The 23,098-nt window shown below is 41.8% G+C and overlaps 1 protein-coding gene across 9 annotated transcripts in view; it reads left to right on the top strand.

Moving 5' to 3' along the window:
• Window positions 1-7,072: 7,072 nt before the first annotated feature.
• NEK7 (NIMA related kinase 7) overlaps window positions 7,073-23,098 on the top strand; it is a 75,557-nt gene continuing 59,531 nt past the window's right edge. For 3 of the 9 annotated variants that reach the window (XR_005830082.1, XR_005830083.1, XR_005830085.1), the window contains exons 1-2: window positions 7,079-7,741; window positions 21,692-21,776. Coding sequence is in view for 3 of the 9 variants with exons in the window: in XM_040610107.1 (XP_040466041.1) it covers window positions 21,720-21,776 (57 nt within the window). In the remaining 6 variants the exon portion in view is untranslated. Of the gene's footprint in view, window positions 7,742-16,349; window positions 16,546-21,691; window positions 21,777-23,098 lie in introns of those variants that run through there. The other 6 variants (XM_040610107.1, XR_005830086.1, XR_005830084.1 and 3 more) reach the window with 6 other exon arrangements.

Raw genomic sequence — 23,098 nt, 5'->3', positions numbered from 1 at the left:
CCTCAAGGAACATGGGCAATGCTGGGACGTACTGAGCGAAGATGTGGAGGGAACTGGGTATGGCAGACCTGAAGCCTGCTCATGTAGTTGCAATGGAGGGGAACAGTGGATGGGCAGAATATGACCACTGACAGCAGCCCACGGTCAATTACCGTGGACTTTGTTTTTCTTTATTACCAGTGAGCAAGCTAGGTTGGGCTTACTGCAAAAAGGTATTGCACAAAGGACTTTTTTTTTTAAATCACATTTTTAAAGAACAAAATTAAGAGGCTAGTTGTACCATCAGGTATTGCCTTGCCAACCGAAACATGCAGGTTTAGAAACAGATCCACGCTTTCAGGCTGCTAATCATACAAAAGTTACATGTCGTGCACAGCTGCAGGAGTGTGCGCTGCCTGTGCTGCCGCTGCAGACAAACTGCCCTCAGCTCCCTGGGAATGCTGCTACGGCATCCTCCCAGTAAGCGTGCACTGGGAGCACTGGGAAGGGCAGTGCCTGGGAAATGCAACAGTGCCCGTGGAGCGCTCTCCTGGCATGGGTACTTGGTACAGCCACTACCAGCTGCGCTGAGGTGCCACTTTGATGACCCTGGTGCCAAATCCTGAATGTGGCTCCACAAATCACAAAGGTTTTAAGTTATAATTATTAGCTAAAATAATTTCTATCCAAACAGTGCCTTTTAGGCTTCCTGACAGGCCTGGGTGTGTTTACTATGCTCACCAGTGCCTACTGGTGAAAATCCTCTTTTAACCTTTGTTGTTTGAATCTCCTATACCTGTGCCTTATTTTGTGGTTTTTTTCAGTGATCTTTGGCTAGCTTTCAATCTGGAAGTAGACTATAATTTTCAGTTTAGTCCCACTTTTGGTGTCCATACCCTGTTCTTCATAAATGGCAAAAGTTTCCTGCGCGTGACAAAAATTGTGGGGGAATCAGAAAGAGTACATCGTATTAATAACCTTTTTGGGACCCTAAAAGAAAGGAGGACTAAAATCTTTCTCTTTCAAAAAATATTTTTTTTAACATTTTACATTATTTAGTATTTTTTATATATATATATACACACTATATATATATTTAGTAAATGAATTAAACATTTAGAACAATCAGCTTTTTAAATAATCACTGTTGGTAGTGTAAAATAGAGTTAGCTACTTGTTCACAGAAAACATTGCATTAATTATTGTTTTGGTGTAATTTTGCCAAGGTTTTAGGTTCCTTAAGCTCAACATTCTCTCACTTTTCTATGTAGCTGCACCTTCCTGTGCAGCGATATTGCTAAGGGTTTAGGGTTCTCTGCTGTCCCTTGAAACCGATCTCTCAGCCTTCAGGTTTAGAAGCCCTGTTTTAAATATACAATTGCATGGTCAAACTCCTTAATATTTAAAAATGTCAGTATTTATATGAAAAAGAGTATTTCTATCTTCACTAGAATACAGTTAATCTCTGTAGGAGGTGAACAAAATCACCTCTAGAAAAAGTATAAAACAACCTTGTTCCTCAGTATTTGTTGTCTCAAAGCTAAAAAGATTTCAAGCTGGTGGTCGTACCTGTAATTTTTTTCATTACAGGTTAAATGGTTATTTTAATGTTTTTTTAAATTAACTTCTCTGTGAAATTTCTTAATCCACTCATACTTCTCACTTGCATAGTTTAAGTAGTCATCGTATAGAAAAATGCTTTCATCTGTTCCATTTAAAAAACTTAGCTGCTAATTTCATTGTTTGGCACCTAATTATTTCCTTATGGCAGATAAGGAATAATTATTACTGTATCAATATTAACCAATGAAACAATAACAACCACAATTATCTTCTTTATGCCTTTCATAAGTTGGCAATATCCATTTTCTGTCTCACTTCAGTCATCTCATTTACTCATTTACATTTAAGCTAGAGTTTTCTGTACATTCTTCCTCTTATAGAAGTTTTTGCTTACCATTAATTTTCCTTTTCATCCCTCCTGTAATCTGGTTCTAGTGCTTCTGGGTTCTTTTCTTTTTTTTTTTTTTTTTTTTTTTTAAATTACTCTCCTGCATAATTTTGTACCACTGGCAAACTTGGGTCATCTTATTATCTCTTTTCTTTATTATTCAAAAAAGACCCAGCACACAGCCCTGTGGGATTCTAGTAGAAACCTCCCTCTTTGTAGAAGTGCATTATTTATTTCTACCTTTTTTTCCTGTCTGAAATCAGTTCTTAGCTAAGTACTGGTCCTTTCCTCTTATTGCAAGGCAGCTTAATTTCTTAAAGAAACTTTAGTGATGACTTGTCAATAAGTCTTTTTGAAATAAAGGAATCTGACATCATCCAAGCTCACCGCTTCCATATACCTTTCAAAAAACTCTCACAGGTTTGTGTGGTATGAAGGAGTCCCTGTAGGTATCTCTCATGGTATCCCCATAAGCAAATAATTTTTCTACTCTTATCTTCCTTGAATCCTCTTGTCTTTAAATCACAATTGTTTATTGGCCTTGCAAAGACTACAAGAGCAGGTTTCCTGCCTCTGATGTGTTTGGAAGAGGTTTTACGATTAAGTTTTATACTATTACCAACATTTTCCTTCAGATGCTTTTGGCCTGCCTTTTACAGCTTTACATTTAGCTTGCCAGAGGTTTTGCTATTTTCTGTTTTTCTCATCTGAACACAACTTTTTTTTTTTTTAGACTGCCTTTTTGTGTTTAATACTATCCTTTATTCTCTTGTAGAGCTGTGCTAGTCTTTTGGAGGTCCTCTTACTACTGGCTTTGATAGATGATAGATACTTGCTCAGAAATTCTAATACAGGTCATTTACCCCTTTGGCTATTCATTTTAATTTACTTTTAACAAACTTCCTTGATTTTATATAGTCCTCTTTTCAACATTCACTGTTGCTATGGTAAATTTATTTGGCCTTTTCACTTCTACAAAGGTGTTGAATTTGAATATATTATGATCAAAATTCTGAAACAGTTCTTTGATAAGGAAGTTCTGAAGGTCTGGTGCCCTGCTTGGTCCAAATCAGGAGTTCTCCAAGCTCCTCTGATGAATTGCTCCATGTAATGATTTATAATGTCTAAAAGCTTAAGTTCTGCATAAGGCCTTATCACAATATTTATACAATGCAGATCTAACAGATCTTTCTCTTTACTCCTGCCTTCACAGCCTTTCTGATTTTCCCTACCATGTCACAGACAGCTATCCTAGCCTTTTTACTGTTATTAACAAAGAACCAGGACAGAAGGAATCTTGAAGTTTTGAAATTGAGTTTTCAGGCTTCAAGGACTTAGAGCAGAGCAGTTGATCCTTTTGATTAATTTCCTGTAGTTTATTGATTTGAAGAACCTAAAGAATTGTTAACCAGTGAGCTATGTTATGCTCCTACCTCTGTGACCCCGAAGACACCCATTCCCATCCTCCACTGTCCTAGTGAGCTCTTCTGCTTGAAAGTTTTAAAGTTTTGTAATCTTTATTTTTCCTAAGTCTTAAATTTATTCTGTTAATGAACAGCTCAAGAATCTAGATGTACTGAGACCTAGATAATAGTGGAAAGCAAGTTAGAAATCATCTGGGGAGTAGGTCTAAACACTTGAGTTCCCTTTTGACTTTTGTGTTTTTACCTAACAGTCCACCTGCTTTTAAGTCCAGTAGCTCAGTCCTAGCAAAGGACACAGTTTCCTAGTTCAGTGACAACCCGAGCATAACATTCCCATTCCAAATAATATCCTTTGTCATCACTCGGTATTTTTGATATCCTTGAACCTAGGCCATATTTATAGGTTATATATATTCACACATTTCAATTATATAAATGTCAACAATCAGAAAAAGACTGGTGGAGCTTTCTTAAGTTAATATTGATATGTAAATAGGTTTCCAATAGCAAGGCTATTGAAGTTCAGCTTCAATTGACAAATAGTGAGGTCCTCATTCCTTCTGCCTCTGGCCTTTTGATTCCAGGTGTAGAGTATGTGCTAGCAACACCTTCAGGAGTTGATAGGACTTAGGGAATGTGCCAAGTTCTCCCTCCCAGATCCCTAATTCCAGCATGTCTTTGTCCATTTTCTCTAATCCTTTGCTAGCTGGTTAGGCAGTGTCCTGTTCAGCCCTCAAGAGAAGCATTTGCCAGAGCTAAGCCTGCTCCTTAACAGTCCCTAAGGCTACTGGATCTTCTGGAGCCTCTTCTGCCTTTCTGATTCTGTCTGATATAAAGGCTCTGTTACAGAGAATATTAGATGAATTTATTTAACTGAAAATGTGCATTGAAAAGCAAAGAAAAACATCCTTCCATAAATAAATATTTGTATAGCACAGGTCTGAAGACTATGTTCTGTGGTATGTGGAAGATTTTAAAATTTAAAATTAATGGGTGCACTGTAGTTATGTTGACATTGAAGGCTTCTTCCCTGCTCATGATGGTTGTGATAAACGCAGTCATGATTCATGTCAAAAATAGAACGTACTGTGATAAGTGTAATTGTTGTACCCTGTGTAAATCTGGGACCTGTATCGCAGTTGTGGTGAGTGGGTGCGCGTGGTTCTCCTTTAAGACAATGTGATGGCTTCCCCTTCCCCTGGGGCAATCGCTGCCTGGAAAAGCCCTCCAAAGGAGATAAGGAAAGCAAACCATGCCAGGGAAGGCCCACCAAAGGAGACAAAGACCTTGAGATTTGAGAAAGTGTGCCAAAGGCGAGCCAGTAGGAGGAGGAGGTGGACCCTAACGGCCCAGTGGGGAAAGAGCAGGACGAACAGCCGGCGAGAAGAGATTGGTCAAGATCCGGGCGTAAAAGACGCTGCTTTTAGGGCTCAGGTGTGCGTGTGGTGGAACTAATTGAGTTCTCCGCGCACCCAGCGCTGGTTTTGCTTGTTGTTTCTCAACCTAAATTGATTGAACCCAAAATAAATTTGTTTTAATTGTTATCGTTTATAACAATGGTGGACTAATTAACTGAAGCGTCCTCTTCATCTTTAGGTTTTTTGATTCTCAAGCACCAAAACTGAAATGGAAACAACTATTCTCTGAGAAGGGTAAGGCTGGAATAAGGGAGAGAGAATAGGCTGCAGCAATTGGTAATGTCAGGCTAAAGTAGTCATCAGATACAGGCGACTAAACAGAGAAGTCAAAATATTATGGAAATGTATAGTGAAGTAACAACAAGGAGAAAATAAAGGAAAAAGAATGAAAGTGAGAGCAGTAAGTACAAAAACACGATGCAAGACAAAAAAGCCCAATACAGTCAGATTAAGCAAAGGAAGACGGTGACAAATCTACCGGAAAAGAAGGCAAGCAAGCTCTGGGTTATTCTCCTTTAATGCATGAATGTAGAGAGAGCTTCAAACGCTGGCTACGTCTTCCCTGTGATTGTGAACTGCTCATTTTCCACCTGAGAGAATCTAGAGAAGAGAAATAGCTGGATATTATAGTATAATTGCCTTTAATTAAAAAAAAAGATATCTCATAAGACAATATTCTGTGATCAGCTACACATCAAATATCAATCCCTCCTTTTTCCATCACAGGTTTTGCAAATACATGACTATCTCATGCAACTAAATTTCTGGTTGAGACTAAGGGGACTTTTGGAGATGGAAAACATTCAGTGGAATCACTGACTATAATTCTTTTGTGTAATTTCTTAACATTATATGCCAGGTCTATCAAGTTTTCACTCTGGTATGTGGGGAAACCTGAAGTATTGCGCTTTTTACAAGAAAACAATGCAGGGAATTCTTGTTCAAGAATGCTTTTGCAAGATAGTTTATTCATGGGAAAAAAAAATTCCCTTAATTGTGATTCCAATTTATTCTCTTGGGCTGTACTTCTTAAAGAAATACAAAATGTACTTCAAAGGGGAACATTGTAGTATATGTCTGATTCCACAGGCAGAGTGGTCACCTCATCACTGTATTGGGCTAGTGACATCAAATAACCCAATGCTAATAAAAAGGAAACGTGCAAAATGATTAATAATTAATAAATGTGTTAACATCAGAGAAAAGAGGGCCAACAAAAAAATAATTTCCTTTCAAACTTCTTGTATACCTGAACACACCGCAGATCTCTCAAAGCTGAAAACTTTGCCTCAAGAGCAGACAGTATAATTTTATACAGAGGAAGGTAAACAGATTTTTCCCAGACACACTGGCCCATTTCCTATTTATTCTGTGAGATTTAAATCAAGTATAACTTTGATTGTTACAAGGGAAAAGCCTCCCAAGCCCAGCCCTTAGGAGAAGTGAGATTTTGGTTTCGAAAAACTAAAATACATCTGATTCAAGAAGGTTTTAAGTTACTGTTTTCTCACTAGAGTGCCAGAGATCTCTATTTTACAGAGGGTTTCCACACTTGAGGAAGAAGCTGTTCCATCACAATAATCCATAACCTTACTGAGGAATTGTGGTCAGCTTTCATACTTCCCCCTATTATTGTTTTTTCAGATCTCTGTACCTTGAAGTTAATTGGTTTTCCTCATCCTGAAGCAGGCTAAACTTTCAGGAACCTGAAAAGTAGTAGTAGTCTGCAATTCAGCATTTTTAAATCTATTTAACCACAGCCCTGTTGCAATTGTAGAAGCTATACAAGTATACTAACAAGGAGCTTGAGTCACGTTCACACGTTCAGCCGCAATACTTGGTCACACCCGACGTCTGGTAGATCGAGTATGGCAACGGACACACCGGACGAGCAGTCTGTCCTTCGGCACCCCGCACTGCGCAAGGCAGCCCGCCCCAGGCCTGGGCCCAGCACTGGCTGAGCCTCAGGGGTGCAGCCCCCGGCACCCCGAGGCCTGGGCCCGCCTGCAGGGGTGCAGCCCCTGGCACCCCGAGGCCTGGGCCCGCCTGCAGGGGTGCAGCCCCCGGCACCCCGAGGCCTGGGCCCGCCTGCAGGGGTGCAGCCCCTGGCACCCCGAGGCCTGGGCCCGCCTGCAGGGGTGCAGCCCCCGGCACCCCGAGGCCTGGGCCCGCCTGCAGGGGTGCAGCCCCCGGCACCCCGAGGCCTGGGCCCGCCTGCAGGGGTGCAGCCCCTGGCACCCCGAGGCCTGGGCCCGCCTGCAGGGGTGCAGCCCCCGGCACCCCGAGGCCTCGGCGCCCCCTGAGCGGCCGTGCTGGGGGACCTGCGCTGCTGGTGCGGGTCGAGGCCCCGCTGCGCTTGATCGTTTCGTGATTATAAACATCATACGCGTGTTTATGCACCAGATGAACGGTCCCCGTCTCAAAATATTCACAAGCCAAGCAGTTTGCGAACGAGCCGCAGGTGCCCCGTACAGCGGGGACGGGGGCAGCCGGGCAGCGCTCCCCGCCGCCGGACGCCCGCAGGCTGTTCGCGAGCCGCCGGCCGAGCCCTGGGCCGCCGCGCTGCCCTCCTGGGCCGCAGCCGTGCGCCCTGCTCCCCGCGGGGGCCCGGCCGCCCAGCGCCAACGGGAACTCCTGCCGGGCCCCGGGCAGGCTGCCGGCCCGGCGCAGCACACGCGCGGCCGACGGACTCCGGCCGGCAGGGGGGCGGCGGTGTGAGGCGGGGCCGGGCGGCCGCCCCGCCTCCCTCCTCGGGGATGCCGGGATGTTTACGGGCCCGGCCGGAGCAGCAGGGGTCGGCGAGCAGGTCGGGGCTGCGGCGGGTGCCTGAGCCGCCCGCTAGGAGCCTCGCTAGGCGCCCGCGGTCAGCTCCGGCCTGGCCCCGGGCCTTGCGGCGCCGGAGGAGCCGGGGGAGAGAGGAGGCTGGTTTCGGGCCCCCGCGCCAGGAGAAGGCGGCGCCAGGCTTCCCGGTGAGCGGGGGGGCGGCCGGGCCGCCGAGCGGGCGGCGTGAGGCCGGCGCCGTGGCGGGGTCCCAGTGGTCGCGCCCGCTCTCCCGGAGGCGCTCCCTCTCGCTGCTCCGCGCGGGCGGCTGCCGGGGTCCCGCCTGCCGCCTCCTCCCATTGGTTGCGACGGCTCTCGCTCGCGGTGCGATTGGGCGCGGCGGCTGCCGCTCCGCCCGCGCAGGGGGAAGGAGCGGCGCGGGTCTGGGAGCGAGAAAGTTTCTGCGCGGTGCTGAGCGGGGCGGGACGGCCGCGGCTGGCCCTGGCGCTGCCTGCGCCCCGCATCGGGTGTCCCCGCCTGCCCGCGCCCCGTCTCTGCGGCGAGCGGCTCCTTGGCGGCTGCTGTGGCGTTTCGGCCGGCAGTCGCCGGCCCCGCCGCGGAGCGCGGCTGTCTCCGCTAAGCGGCGAGCGGGCGGCCGGGGACGCTGCCCGACGGAGGCCCGGCCCGGCCCCCTCAGCGCGCCTCAGGCTGCCCGCGGCCCGGCCGTCGTGCGCCCGCTGCGGTCCCCGCGCCTGTGCCGCTGCCGGGGCGCTTCGCGTTCATACCGCAAGCGGAGCGGCTTCCCAGGTTGTTTCCTGTCGTTGCTGGCCGGCTTCCCGCGGGCTGCTGCGCCCTCCTCTCTCCTAGGAGGCTGCTGGCGGGCGGATGCTCCCCGCGGCAGCCCAGTCCGGAGGGTTTCACTCAGCACTGAGTAAAAATACCGCCGTCACCGGGAGCCGCGGCGCTGTGGCGTGGGCAGAGCCCCGGCCCAGGCTGGGGGTGGCTGCTTCTGCCCCGCTGCCGCCCGCCCGGGGAGCCGCAGCAGCAGCGCCCGGGCGGGCAGGGGGCGGTGGGGGGCGCCCGGCCCTCAGGGCCGCTCTTGCAGGTGCAGCCTTTCGTTGTCGCTGCCCTTGGCAGCCCCTGCGGCGGCGGGGTCAGCCGTGCTGTCTGGTGAGGCTTCCAGACGGGGCAGCGCCAGCAGCCGGACGGGCCGTGAGGAGCCGAGGCCTACCGCGAGAGGCGCCGGCAGAGGGGCAGCCTCCGTCCGCTGGGGTCCCCACTTCTGGTCCGCTGGCAGTGAGCCACCTCCATCTGTTGGGGTCCCCCCACTCTGCTAACCTTACGTGGCACCCCATCTTGCTTGTATTAGTACTGGCATTGAATTCCGTCTTGTGTCCATGCACACAAAGTATGCCTGTTTGCCTTCAGGATTCAGAAGTTCAGAATATTGATCTTTGGGAGGAATGTGCTTTGTTTTGCTTTGCCTTTCATGAGGAGCATCACTTCTTGAAGGGCAAAACTACTTAGGATGTTAAACCTACTTCTGATAAAAGGCAACGAGGTGCGAGATGTGTGTATTAAATCACACCAATATTTGATTCTTGATATTGGAGAAAAACTACTAATTTTTTTCATGTCTTCCACCAACTGAATGGTAAATTTTTCTTTTGTCACCTCTGAGATGATAGCACCATTTTCTCAGGTTGCAATGGCAGCATTGCTTCTCAGGGAAGGTTGCACACGCATAGTAACTTTGCTGAATGTACTGGATATATTTCCTGCGTAAAGCTGATTTACAAGCTTGAGATGCAGAAATTACTGTGAATGATATGTCGATCTAAGGTACACACGCTTGGGATGATGAGATGTCAAGTGGGTATTTGCAGCTCTGCTAAATTAGGGAGAATGAAGTTTAAAAATGTTTTACTTTCAAGGCTATCTAGGAGACAATTCAGCGTTGCAGTGCTATAGAATTGTCAGTATCTGAAATTTTGGACTCAGGCTGTCTTGAGAGAAATAAAATGCAGTACAAAAAGTCATTAGTTCCTGGGCTATGAAGAACTTAGGCAAAGGAGGGAGAACTGTTTTGTGTTGTGGGAAAAGTGAAACTTAGAAGCAATGTCTGAACAGCTCTAAAATAAGAACTTCAAGGCCTCCGGGTGTTTTGGTGTTTGTTTTTTCTTCCTTTTTGATACTAGAAGAAAGAATTCAGTAAGAACAATTGTTCTTTAATTTCAAAACATGAAGATATATTTATAAATAACTGATGTTTCAGTAGATGACTTCTCAAAGCACACTTAGAGGTTTTCACTGTAGGGATAGCGATACTGCCTTTGTCATAGAGATCTTGTATTCAGCATCCCAATTAGTCATTGGAGTAATAAAATAACTTGAGAATAAATCAAGTCAATCAAAAAAAGATTTTTAGTTGGCTAGAATTCCTTATCACAGTGTCTTCCAGGGTCTATAAGAATTGGACAAGTAGAATCTCATCCCTGCCATAGAAACTTTTTTCCAAAGGAGGAAACAAAAATCTAACATTTTAGAGTTTGTCTGAAGGCCTGTGAGCATATGAGGAACTCAAATGAAAAATAGAGTACAAGAAGGCCATTGCTCATTTTATGGTGACTGGTGGTATCTTCTGAATTGCAAGACAGAACACTATAGCCCACCTATACATTTCTTTTTTTGTGCAACAAAGTTGAGCTCAGTTGCACAAAACATGGTCAGTCCAGCATATTTGTCCACAGAGGCAATTTGGTGAGGCAGTTTGTTCATGCATGCAAAAAACTCCCATGTTTAATAAACTTAGTACAATATCCTGCATTTACAACTGAACGTAGGGCTAGTATATCGCCATTGATGCCTTGTTGGCTTCTCAAGTTTGACATTGTTCCAAACATCTGTGCTGAATGGTTGATTTCACCTTGGAAAGTCTCCTGGGAAAAGTCAAGCTGCAATAACTTCTTCTCTACCTCCAAGGGAATTTTTTTTGATTATTTGGGGCTTATCCAGAAATCCCTCCTGATTTCTGAGGGGTGGCGCTTAGAAATGATGCGGAGGCAGGGGGATTATTTTGTGCAGGCTAATCCTATAGATAGTCATAGGAGTTAACTGACTAATTTCCAGAGAATTTGTTCAGTTTAGCTGCGTTCCATGTGCTTTGCAACAAAGATGAAAATAACTGACTGAAATACCAAAGTGGTGATAAGGACAGCCTTTCGAGTGCTGGTTTGCTGTATTTATCACCCTTTGATCCCCTGGGCACATGGGAAGGAACTCGGCACTAGAGTGAAGTACAACAGCACTACCTGTTTCCTTTTTATTAAGTATTAAAAGGATTTTTCCTGGCTGGTTAGTTAAAAAAGCTGAAGAGAAACAATGCTATTAAAATGAGTTGCTTCTCTGGTGAAGATGATCCTGTGCGTTTCTCTGGCATGTGAAACATAACTGTGATTCGGTTGTGATTTCTATAGCTAGAAAATATGTGATATATTTCAAGTGCCATTATTCCCTGCTGGGCAAAGAGAACACACGCTTATGTAAGGGAATTTGTTATAAAATTTTAAAAAAGGCATTAAAAAAAGAGGAATTAGTAAGAAAATACTATGAAGTATCATGTTAAAACCCCGTTGCACATAGTTAATCTTCTGATATTAGTGACTCGTAACAGTTGATTATAGGTGACAAAGTAAACTTACTCTTTGCACCATCTGGCTTTTGGGAGTTTGCATTCAGGACTCTTTGCTTTAATCTGCTTGGAATGGTTTATAACAAATTTATTGCTGTCTAATAGCTAGATCTGTGTTGGACTAGATTAATTACAGTGTCATAAAAGTACATGTAAAGCTTGTATCCTTGCTGAAACCTTTGGGAGAGGTTTGAGTTAGGTGCTGCGAAGTGCTGATGAACCAGTCGTCTTCAGTTCATTTTAATTTCCTGTTGCCAGTGTGTAAAGTTTACAAAATTATTGATTCCTTGAAAGATGGAAGGCAAAAATACCCCAGGTGAACTTGAAGTTCTTTCTAAAAGAAGTAAAATCTGGTGGTGGGAAAATGCATAGGATTCTGTCCTGTAGAGGCCCTTCTTCTATACTCTTCACCTTCATCTGAGAGCAGATCCAAAGAAGGAGTTGTCTTTGCAGCAGTGAACTTCAGTACTTCACCTGACTGACATTCAGAACTGTGTGTTAGGTACGTGGGCTGCTTGTGAGCTCCTGCTTATCTCCATGAACTTCACAAAAGGAGCAGGGAGCAGCCTGCAAACAGAGCACTTAATGTACAGCTAGTCATTGAGGGTACTCCAAAAATGGGAATGGATCTGGTATGTTTTAGCTAGTGGTGTTTTAACGTAAAACACAGAAACAGCTGTGAACTTGAGTGTTGGCCTGCTTCTGAAGTGAGTGTGCTGGCTGCTTGCTGCTTTGCTTCGGGACCCAGGGATCCTGGATACTAGTGTCACACGTGGTTTCAGGATTCAAAGGTAATGCCAGTCAGAGATCAGAGAAAGCCTGTTAAATATGACTGGCGTTTCTTTCTGATTCTGTATAGCACTTCATTCATTTTATCATCTTTGAGGTAGTGCTGATTTGAAGCTATATACTACAGTAAAATTTCTTTTCAGCTAGCAAATGTGCATCTGACACCTGCAGTATACAGTATATCGCAAGGTATTGTCTTGCACTGGTTTCTAAGACATTTAGACGTTCCTTTAAGGATTGTGTGAAATTTATTGTTAAATGTATTCTGCTTCACCTGTAGCGATGTGGATGATACCAGTCATGGTTGTGGCACAGGCAGACTTTCAAACTGGGTGTTTTTTCCCCTGTGCCTAGCAATAATGGGTTTATCTGACAATGCTTCTGGCCTTTTAACTTGCCCTGCATCTTTTTTTAACTCTTGTGTGAAGCTCAGCCGTGACACTTTTAGTGAATCTCTTCAGCATTTATTTGTGAATAATTTATTTTTACAGATGCATTTAAAACCATCCCTTTGTCAGGGAAAGGTCTCTTCCCTCTCTGCATACTGGGGTTGCAAGGTTTTGGGGTTGTAAAGGTTTCCAAATCATGTTTTAACTTCCTGTCTCTGAAAATCTTTGCATTATTTTTGCAATTTGACTTGTTACCCTGGCTTACTCTCCTTCCATTTACTTTGTTTCCCTTTTCTACTTTCCCCTCCAGTATTTTGTTGACAAAACTGTTGGCTTGGTGTTGAATGCATTGCCTTCTCTCTATGCTGGCTCTAGCTTTCCTGTCATAGCTCCTTCAGGTACTTGTTAGAATGCCTACCTAAGGATGAAGTAACATGAAATGTGGTGAGCTAATGTACTGGCGTGCTGTTGCCAGAAGGGAGATGTTCTGTTTCTTCTACAGTCTCCTTTCTGCATCTCCCATCTTTGAACTTCCCCTACTTACTTTTTATTTGGCACTCAGCAGACTCCTGTATGCATTGATTTAGCTCACAGCTTGCAGAACGTAAACCCAGCTGTATTAGGGAATTAAATCAGCTCAGCAAAAGGTCCAAAGAGTTCAAGAAGGCTATGCAGGATCACGTGGCAGAGAAAGGGAGACACCAAAGGTGTCAATGAGCTATTAGATTGGCTTGTATAATTTCATGTTAGAGATGTAATTTGATAATAGGTTTAACTGACCGAAGTTAGCACTGCTGAACCCCCAGCTGTGTCTTCTCCTCTGTCTTTTGCCATTGCAGTTCTGTTCTTGTCTCTGCAATGGAACAATTCAGGGAACTGAACTGGAAAAAGTGACGTTTTTGCCCAGGTTAGTTTTCAGCTAGTTTCAGTTACCTTACAAGGAGTCTGGGTAACCACAGGAACCCCACTGGAAGGAAGAGGGTCTGGAAGGGATGGCTGAAGGCAGCGGAAGCAGCAGCATCGTGTCATCAGTGCACACTTAGAACTGCATCCTTACAGAGGCAGTAGCACAACGGAGTGTGTTGTGGGCTGCGGATTTGCTTTCATGATAGCATGGTGGTTAGATATGATGCTTCATTCCCTGCAGAACTTTTCATTGTGACGTGATTATGATTCACCTGTGTTCTTTATAACTGCCTATTCAGTATGAAGAAATGGGTTATCTATTTTCTTCCCAGGTGAATAGAGTTAAATGAAAATTTAACTTTGCAGAAGCCTGCAACCTGAGCAGTTTCAGTTCCTGTTTCTTCTTCAATTGGTATGAGATAACAAACAGATGGTTCAAAAAAGACAAGTCAGTGCATGTACAACCCTTTGGGAGCACCTCGCAAGATAAGCAATCTACCTGAGTGACATAATTGAAACGGAGAGGGAGCAGTAAACAAAATATAACTTAAATTGTGTGAATGAGTGGAGGGGAAGGGAAATGGACTTGTGAAGCAGGAGAGCTTGGACTTCTATCTCCTAGTCAGACAGCACTGACAGAGAGTGAACTTAGTAGTTGGGGAATGATAGTGGCATCTATATTTTCAGGATTGGAATGAAAATATGCCTGGTAAATCAGGATGAATGAATGAGAAAATTGCATATGAACTCTTAGTGTATTCCTATACTTTTTTGCAAGTAGACTTCATTTGTGTATGGATAGTTCTGCTTTTGCTAAAACCAACTCTTAATCCAGCTTAACTAACTGAATGTTTTTAGGCTTCTTTCACTGCATTGCCCATGAGTAGGGGATTTGGACATGTTTGTTGAAAAATTCAATATTAGTTATTTCTATATAGATAGATGATAGCTACTTGTAGATTAGCATTGCTGAGAATGTGTATTGTTTGTCCACGTTCAAGGCTGTTCCTACAGAGGAGAGGAATGTCCTGCCATCCCACGGGAAGTATTGATCTGGTAGTATATTAAAAATTAAAGGCTTTTAGAAACTGTTTATAAAATTAAGGCTAATCCTACTTACTTCTGTATATGCATCTATATTGAGTTACTTTCAGTGCTTTAAAAGTAGCAAATACAACTTTTCTCTGATGTCGATGCTTTGGTAGAGAATTTTACAAATTACTATGTATTTTTCACATTTTAGAAGACTCTTTTGTTGTTTGTTTTTACAATGTGAAGCAAATATTTCATTTTTACCACTGTCAGCTGATAGTAAATGTTCTGTTTACACCCACAGAATGCATAATCTATAAATATACGGACACGTGTATATATATGTGTACATATTTATATATTATGCATATATATACTATGTGTATATGTGTGTATACTAATTGGGATAAATGACATATTTTACTGTGCTAATGATTAACTTCATCTTCCAGTCTTGAGTTTGCTTTATCCCTTGCCAATTAAGGTCTTGATTGCCTTGGCAGAGTTCAAGTGAGTGCATTTTGCTATAATAATGTGTATATCTGATTTAGCTATGCATGAAGTGAGAAAAATAAACTAGTGTGGTAATTATTTGGCATATATCAAATATTTGTTAACTGACTGAGTAGCTTAAATAATCAGCAACGTTGCAGCACATCTATATTTTATATATATATTACAATATAAATTAACTCACTGGAGTATTTTATTGGCAACAGTACATTGTGGATTGTATGTTTCTTGTAATTTGTGATTAACAGCAGACTGATGAAAAGCTTAATATTTTTGAGAAACACACAGTATGGGCTGGGCAGGAGCATGACCAGTCGCAGATCATGATGATTAATAGAAAGCCATTGATTAGCTATTATTTTTAAAGTGTTTCAGCATTATTTCATCATTTCTAATGCTGCCTTTTAGCAGAGTGTATAACTTTCTGAATGGATAGCGTAGTAATGTGGGTGTATTTAACCAGATTTCATTTTAATTGTCTGTGTTAGGAATAATTTACTGAAAAGACTGTGTATGTCCTATGCTGTCATTATTTGGAAATCTGGTTGTTTTTTGTTTTTTTTTTCAGTTTCAATCTCTTGCCACTCAAGTTAAATGTACCCATATTAAATACTGAGTTTGGAATGCCAGTGGGATAAAAGTGGATGAATAACTTCTTGAAATGTATTTTCACACTTAAACTACAACCCAGTTGAGTTTCATCTTTCCAGTTGCCTTCTGGTGGGGTGTGGAGGGAACCTCAACAAACCCAATTTGAAGTAATAGAGCAGAGTTTTAGGTTAAATTCTGGGGGTGCTGGTTTTCTTACACTTTTTTGGAGATATTCAGCTACAGGAACTGTATAAAGACTTTGGATATGTCTGTGTTCTGAGAGCTGCTTTTTGGGTACTGTGTGCAGGCTGTTTTCTAAGTATTTCCCAGTCTTTAAGAATGCACTAAAAATAGTATCTGTGAAACTGAAGTGACTTTAACTTTGCAAGTGAAATGTTTCTATTATGACATCAAAATGTATGTGTTTCTCATGTTCAAGGTTTATGCAGAGCACCAGGACAAATATTACATTTTAATGTTAAAGAATTACCACAGATTTAGATCCCAAGTTGGTTTGCTTTACAGGCTGTGACTTCCGACTTCTTTCGTCGGAACACTCGTAGCTGTGCTGTCATTTAATGTAACATGAATGACAAAATCGGGATGCTTGCTTTACAGCTGCTGACATTCTCTTGCTTCATCCCCGGATCTTGCGTGTGTGCATCCTGAGCCCTTGCTTTTAAAATTACTTTGAAAATTTCTAAACTGCAGCCTCCACCCTGGATGACAGCATTAAGTGGATGCTGGAAAGAGCTGATCAGTGCTGGTGACCTGGCAAAAGTGTGGCCAGGTTTGACTGGCAAGCCAGAGCCCTCCAAGAAGCCAACCTTTTGCCTGAAAGGCAAAGGATGGCTGTTGGGGCAGTATGTTTTATAAACCAGTGGGATGGCTGGTTCTTAACCTCTTCGCATCGAGCTTAAGGGCCAAGCTGTTATTGCTGGGGCTAAAATTTGTCTCCTCCCAAAAGGTGTGTGGCTGTAATCTAGGAGCTGAGAGTTGTCATTATGTCAGCGTGGGTCTCCAGGTGACAGAGAAGAGGGCTGGAATCGGACCAGTATGCTTGGGCTCTCTGGCATGAACTCCTGGGATTAACACTGGTGTGGTGGGTAGAGTAATTGTGTTTTGGATGTTCAGTAAGACGTTTAGAAACCCTTGTTTCCAGAGCACATGAGGTTTTTTAGTTTCAACCTGGGTGACCATTTGAGTGTACTACCTAGGTTTAAATTGTGCTTTTGGGTACCTGAGAGTCAACATGTGATATAAGCAAATGGGAATATTCCTTTAGCTTGTGTACTTATATGGCAGCGAGTTGTTTTTTTTTTTTTTACATATATATATATTTCTCAGCTTAGGATGATCCTTTTCTTTGAATTTAGTTTGTAAAGACAATTGAAAAGTTTAGGGATGTAAAATTTGTCATTTTAAATCCATGTTAGATACTGAAGAGCCTAGCTTGACACCAAAAAGTAGGGAGTGTGTAGGGTAAGTGGGTAGTTGTTTTTGGAGGGCCTCAGCTCTAACCTGACAAAAATAATGGTTATAGTAAAACCTAAAAATGTCTGACTTAATTGATGGTGTAATCGAGAAGAAATGTAATACATTGTTGTTTGTGAACAGCAACTGAAGTGACTGTGTACCTGATCAGCACATTGTGAAGAGTGTAATTTCGTGTTCCTCTTGTAAACAATTATGTGGAGTAGTTACATTTATATTCTGCAGGAAAGAAAAGACAGATTTTCAGATTCTTGGCAGAACTGTAACACTCTGAATATTCTTTTAAGTATATACTTTTTAAAGTGTAGCTGTTTCTTCTTTGACCTTGATTATTGTATGTCCCCACTTAGGATGCAAACCTGAAGTATATAGTATGTAGCTAATGGAAGCCATGTATCATTGAGACTATTAATGATGTTTTCTGCAGGAGAGCATTGCAAGTTCTTTGTTGTTGTAGAACTGCTGTCTGTTAAAGCAATAATATTATTGCCCCAAACACCATGAAATGTATTTCAGTATGAATGGTTTATGGACTTTGAGCTATGAAACTAGTGTTTAAAAAGCATGTTTCATGTGATTAGACAAGCATTCAAGCTTTTTTTTTCTCCTGAAATAATGTGATCACGTTTATGAAGACTTAGTTGCAAGACTTAAGTCACAAGGATTTCAAGTTTTTCCCCACGTATTGCTTTTCTTTTAAAAACGTCATTTTAAAATATATTCCAGTGAAATGTCAGTGATGAATTCTGGTTCCTGTTCAGGAGTATGCCCTCTGCTCTGATTTCACTGACAGACACGGGTAGTCCTACCTCCTCTAGCAGGCTAGTGGAAACCACCTGGAAAGCTGAGTGCTGACTGTGGGATGTGAGCTTCTGTTGGGGTGTGGGAGCACACCCTTGCATTTTGGACTGTTTTGTGGCTTTGCACGCTATTTAGTTGCATGGGCAGATATCCAAGAGCTTTGACAGGTGGCCAGTAAGGAGGTGAGTAAGGACAGCAAGGCCTGTGTACAAAGGAAGGAAAAGGTGTTATTCCCAGTTCCTAGGCAGTTGCATCCTGCATCCTTTGTTAGGTGCCACCTACTTTTCAATCAACTGAAAAAGACAAAGATTTAAAATATTAGTAGTTAACCAAAAGTTTTCTCATACCTGCAAAATGTTAGCAACCCTAGAGTATAAGATTTAGGTATCTGTTTATGTTCATGGGATCACTATTGTGTACAGGTTGGTCTGAATCCAAATTATTTTTATCTTCAAAATGATGAAAGTCATCTTTGCAAGATAAATGATTCAGAGCGCCTTTCATTGTTCCTATATTTGCAAGTGGTGTGGTGAAGGAAAGGAGTCCTTTCCTCCTACGTGATCAGTGTGAGAGCATTAAAATGTTAGTTGTGTTTGATGCTTTAGATGCTTTGGGTGGTGGTGATATAGTTGACTTGCCTCTCACTTTATCTGTTGTCTGTTTTCCATGAACCAGTGTATATTGTGGTGATGGATTTGCAGAAGAAGGCTGTAGTATTACATGTTTAAAGGAGTGATAGACGTGTCACATTTAGATGTGTTTGGTATTTGCTTTTCAATTTTAAACAAAAGTGGTGACTCTTTGGCAGTATTTTTAGTGTCTTATCAACATAAATTAGAGGTTGAAAACCATCTTTGTAAGAATAGTAATTATTGCCTCAAATTAAATTTAAATGTGATAGATATTATACCGCTGTTCTGACCTCTGGAGTTTATTATCAAGGTGAAAGGCATGCCTTGCTATGAAAACAGCCTTCAAGCAGCAGAATTTAATTCTTACTTTTGTTGACAAACAGTACAAAAGATTCATTTTGCATTCTTGGCACTTTTTTGTATCCTAGGCATTTTGTATGATCAAAATGCCAAATTACTCTAAAATGTGAATCTATCATGCAGTCTTCAAAGACAAAAACAAGTTAAAAAAATGAAAGAACTTCCGTATATGGACAGAAGATGCCTATCTTTGCCTTTCCTCTGTGAAAACAACAAATCCACAAGTTAATAAATCTTCCATGCTTCCTATGGTAGAACATTTATTACCTCTTTAGTTTGCTTGCTTTTATTGTAAAAACAAGCCACAGAGGGCAGAGCCAGTGGCAGTGGTAATGATATGACTTCTTTCTAGTCTTTCCCCAAATTAAAAAAGACACACACAAATACCCAAACACTTCCAGTCAGTGCCTCTGACCATTCAGACGAGATGAGCGGATTGTATAGTTCCTGAATCAATATACGTTATCTAAACTTTTCAGCTTAGGTTAATGAAATCTTGGATAAATATCTGCAATAGAGGATAAAGAGTTTATATTTAGTTTTTTCCCTAGGGCTTTTGAAACAAGTGTTTATGGCCCATAGGGTTCATCTATTGGTGCATTACATGGCCAACAGTTTTCAATATGTAAACATATTAATAAAACACACTGCAGAACTTTCAGTAGAAATTTTGATGCTATCAAAAAGATTAAAATTCTTATAATGTCTCTTCAAAATAGAACTTCAGAAAAGAATTCTTAACAGTGATAGAAAGATCTCTACAGCAAGAAATCAGCAGAACATTCCTTAAGATTGCCACACGTTCCTCCCCCAGAATCTATTGCAACAGCATAAACCCCAGTGAATCTAACTGGAGAATTTAGGTGCGCCTTGTGTCAGCAGTTTAATTTTCAGTGCTGTTCTGTTATGATTTCTTGCCTTGGTGGGGAGGTTGTATGGGAGATGTTACAGAACTTGCAAGAAGTGTCAATACTGGTATCCTAGGGCTGGCTAAAAGATTACCTAGCCCAGGGGTGTGCAGAACGTACCCTCCCTGTTTCCCCCTTTCTCACCGCGCTCATTCTGACAGTCTTAGAAATGTTTGCAGTTTCTACCTCCTCTTCTCTGCCTCTCACCTCAGTTTGATAACTGATGTTTTTTTCTCTTGACCTGCCTGAAATTACTTTTTTTGGATCTCTTTTATCTATGGATTAATTACAGCTAATACTCAACAGAAAGTCCCAAACTGTACGCTTCATACCGGAGTACTAAGGATAGGAAGGCAAAGCCGCGGGGACCCTTGGTCGCTCTGGAGCATGGCTGTGGTTGGGGTGGTACTGGGATGGTGTAGGTGACTGCTGTGAGGGGAGAGCGGAGGCAGATAGCTCATGATTCGTGTATCCAGTGCGCTGCTTAGAACACTAGGGCAGTGTATGGAGCAACTTTGCAAGGCTGCAAACCATGACAGTGATTACTTGATGATGTTGTCACAATGATGCTGTAAGAATGACAATGGTACTGTGAGCACAAGCTATTTGTTAGTTTCTTAAATATTTTGCAGTGGGCTTTGGAAAATGTTTCGAAGGTTTGCTGCTTTCTGTTGGGAGTTAATTCTAACCTTTTAAATGTTCTCTAAAGAAATGACTGGGAAGATTTATTCTGTGTGTGTTTCAACAGAGATAGATTGCATGCTTTCGTGCTGCATTTAAATGCTATTTGAGAAATTTTTACATACTCATTCTGAAGAAAGGTTTGTGAAACATAAATAGCTCTGTGCGCAGAAGGGCATGTTTGCAGTATTTGAAGTATATAGATTTATCAGAATAAATTTAACCATAGGAAATTTCCTAATGTTAAAGAGTAAGAGGTATCAGAAAAGTTTTTTTATGTCAAACCATCTCTAGAACTTTTAGGATTTGGAGCAGGAAATAAGAAAATAAATAATAAATTGAAAACTAAAAACAGTTTTCCAGTCAGATGCTTGACTTCCTCTGAAGGCCTTGGCAGGTTTGAACAGCTAATAGGCAGAGACAGTTCGTGTTTGTTTGACACAAAAGTTGTTCAGAGCTTGCCTTTTATTTTTATAAAATTTATTCTATTGTCATTTGAAGCTGCTGGTGAAATTTCTGTTGTCTTCATCTGAACAGAGATGGCCCTCATAGGCACCAATAAAACTTGGTGCTGCACCTGCTCCCCATCAACAAAATGTCACGTAGCCTAAGGAAGGGTTCGCTTAGCTGAGAAAAATGCCTTGTGAGCATTTGCATTTTTGTCTCTCCTGTTCTTCCTAGTAATGATTCGGCACATTTTGCAGCCCTTACTGTTGGTCAAAGCCGTGTGTCTCTGTGTCTCTGCCTTGGGAACTTGGCAGGCATCTTTCCTCCCATCTTACTGGAGGGATCAGAGAGGCTCACAGTTGGGAATAGAGGCTCCGTTCCCAATATGGTATCTCAGAGCCCTCTTAGCTAGCTCATTGGAATTTAATGAGTTTGTGTGTAGCTTTTTTTCTGTTTAGATGGAACTACTCTTGCGTACTCCCTAAAATCTACAGATAAATTTATGTAACATAAACAGTACTCATGCAGTAGTTAACCCTTCTGCTGATCTGCTATTTCGCATGCTGGCCAGAGATCTGTGGTCAGCAGGCATCTGTGTAGTTAAACAAGCGATTGGTGTTCCAAAGAATAATGGGGTGATGCAGCTTTTATCAGACAGAGCTATTTATCTGGCTCAAATAGTTTAATGCACACCTTCTAATAATAAACCACTACAAATATGTGAACTTATTTCATTTTATAGAACAGCTAAACATGAGAAAACTTTGTTCTCAAAACAGCGCAAGGCTGAAATTGGTTAAGTTTTAGTTATAATTGTTGAATGTTCGTAAACTCAAGTGTGCCAATGAGAGAATTAATTTATCAGCTGTGGTGATGTTCATGGATCATAAATGCACATTGAATTACAGCACATTTCTCTTTTCAGGACATAAGGGACGCTTTTACGTGACAGAATGGATGAACAGTCACAAGGCATGCAGGGGCCTACTGCTCCACCATTTCAGCCACAGGTACATTATTTTTTTTTTTTTTTTGGAAAACAGTTACTCAAGAGTGGATGCTATCACTTCTAAATAGAAGAGAAAAATTAGAAAACATTATTTCTTATGGGGACAAAGAAGCTGTAAACAGAATGTATTCTGGTCATCTTGAAATTAATTGCACATCAGTCTTACATTTCATAGAAAATAATTGCTTTTCATTTTTGCCTCCTACTGCTTCACTAACTTTGAGGTTTTGGAGATGGAGTGGGAGTAGGAACCAAAGATGAAGACAGTTGTTTTCCTGAGAAATGGTGAGCTGTTAAACGTTACATGTTTTGAAATTGTATCAGAAGTACCATATTTATTTCAGACTGTTACTTTCAGCTTTCTCTTCTTATACCCCTGACAGTGATACTGTATAAATTAGTGCCTTTACCTGTTGAAACCAGGCAAGAGAAATTCCCTGTAGCTGTAGTTCTGTTAGAAAGAAGATGCATAAGAAATTGAATCTTTGCATATGTGTTGATGGTGTGAAACAAAGAATAAAGATTATCTGATAAGGGATAATACTGGGATATTGCTTTTTGACATTTTTAGGACTTTGAAGAGAGTACAAGAAGCATGTAGAGGACTACCTTAAATGTATGTAGTGGTGACTGTTCCAAAGTAAAATCTGGGCAGTTTTGTACAAAGCGGGAACCCAAATTTTGTAGTTGTTGATAGCATAGGTGATAAGGCAGTTTGTGCCCTTTATTTTACAAAAACTAAGGTGAATTCTGGCTTGTGAAATAGAGTAAATTTTACAATAACCAGCTTTTCTTAGCTCCAGTGTTTTTGTTACAGCATTGTGGTAACAAAAAAATCTGGATTTAATAGCATTTATACCAATGAAAAACAATTAGAAATTTGAGACGAATGTTTAGCAATGCATACAGATGTTTTGAGAAAACATGTTTTGTAATTTAGGCACGAACACATGAAAACATTAAATTTTGTTATGAATATCGTAAAATGTCCCCATGATTGTTAGTTTTTTTCTTTCCTGACTAAACAGAAAATAGAACACAGCTGATCAACGTTTCTGTATTTCTGGGAAACCTTCTGATGTTTTCCATTTGCTGACTACAAACAGGTTTCATATTTCCTCATCTATCTTCTGAGTATTTGAATACTTGTTTCTGATTTGCAGAGTCAAATTTTTGAGGACTTGTTTAATTTTAGGAATATTATTCTAACATACAAATTCATGCTATGAATTCATGCTAGTAAAATATACTTCTAGTTTTACTGTTCCAATAGGGTTCATCTTCAGGTAACGCAGTAAACTGTGGTAAACTAAGGACAGACCT

Source organism: Falco naumanni, chromosome 11, assembly GCF_017639655.2.
Source record: "Falco naumanni isolate bFalNau1 chromosome 11, bFalNau1.pat, whole genome shotgun sequence".
NCBI lineage: Eukaryota > Metazoa > Chordata > Aves > Falconiformes > Falconidae > Falco > Falco naumanni.
Note: the sequence above shows the minus strand (reverse complement) of the source record. Positions and strands in the feature narration are given on the sequence as shown.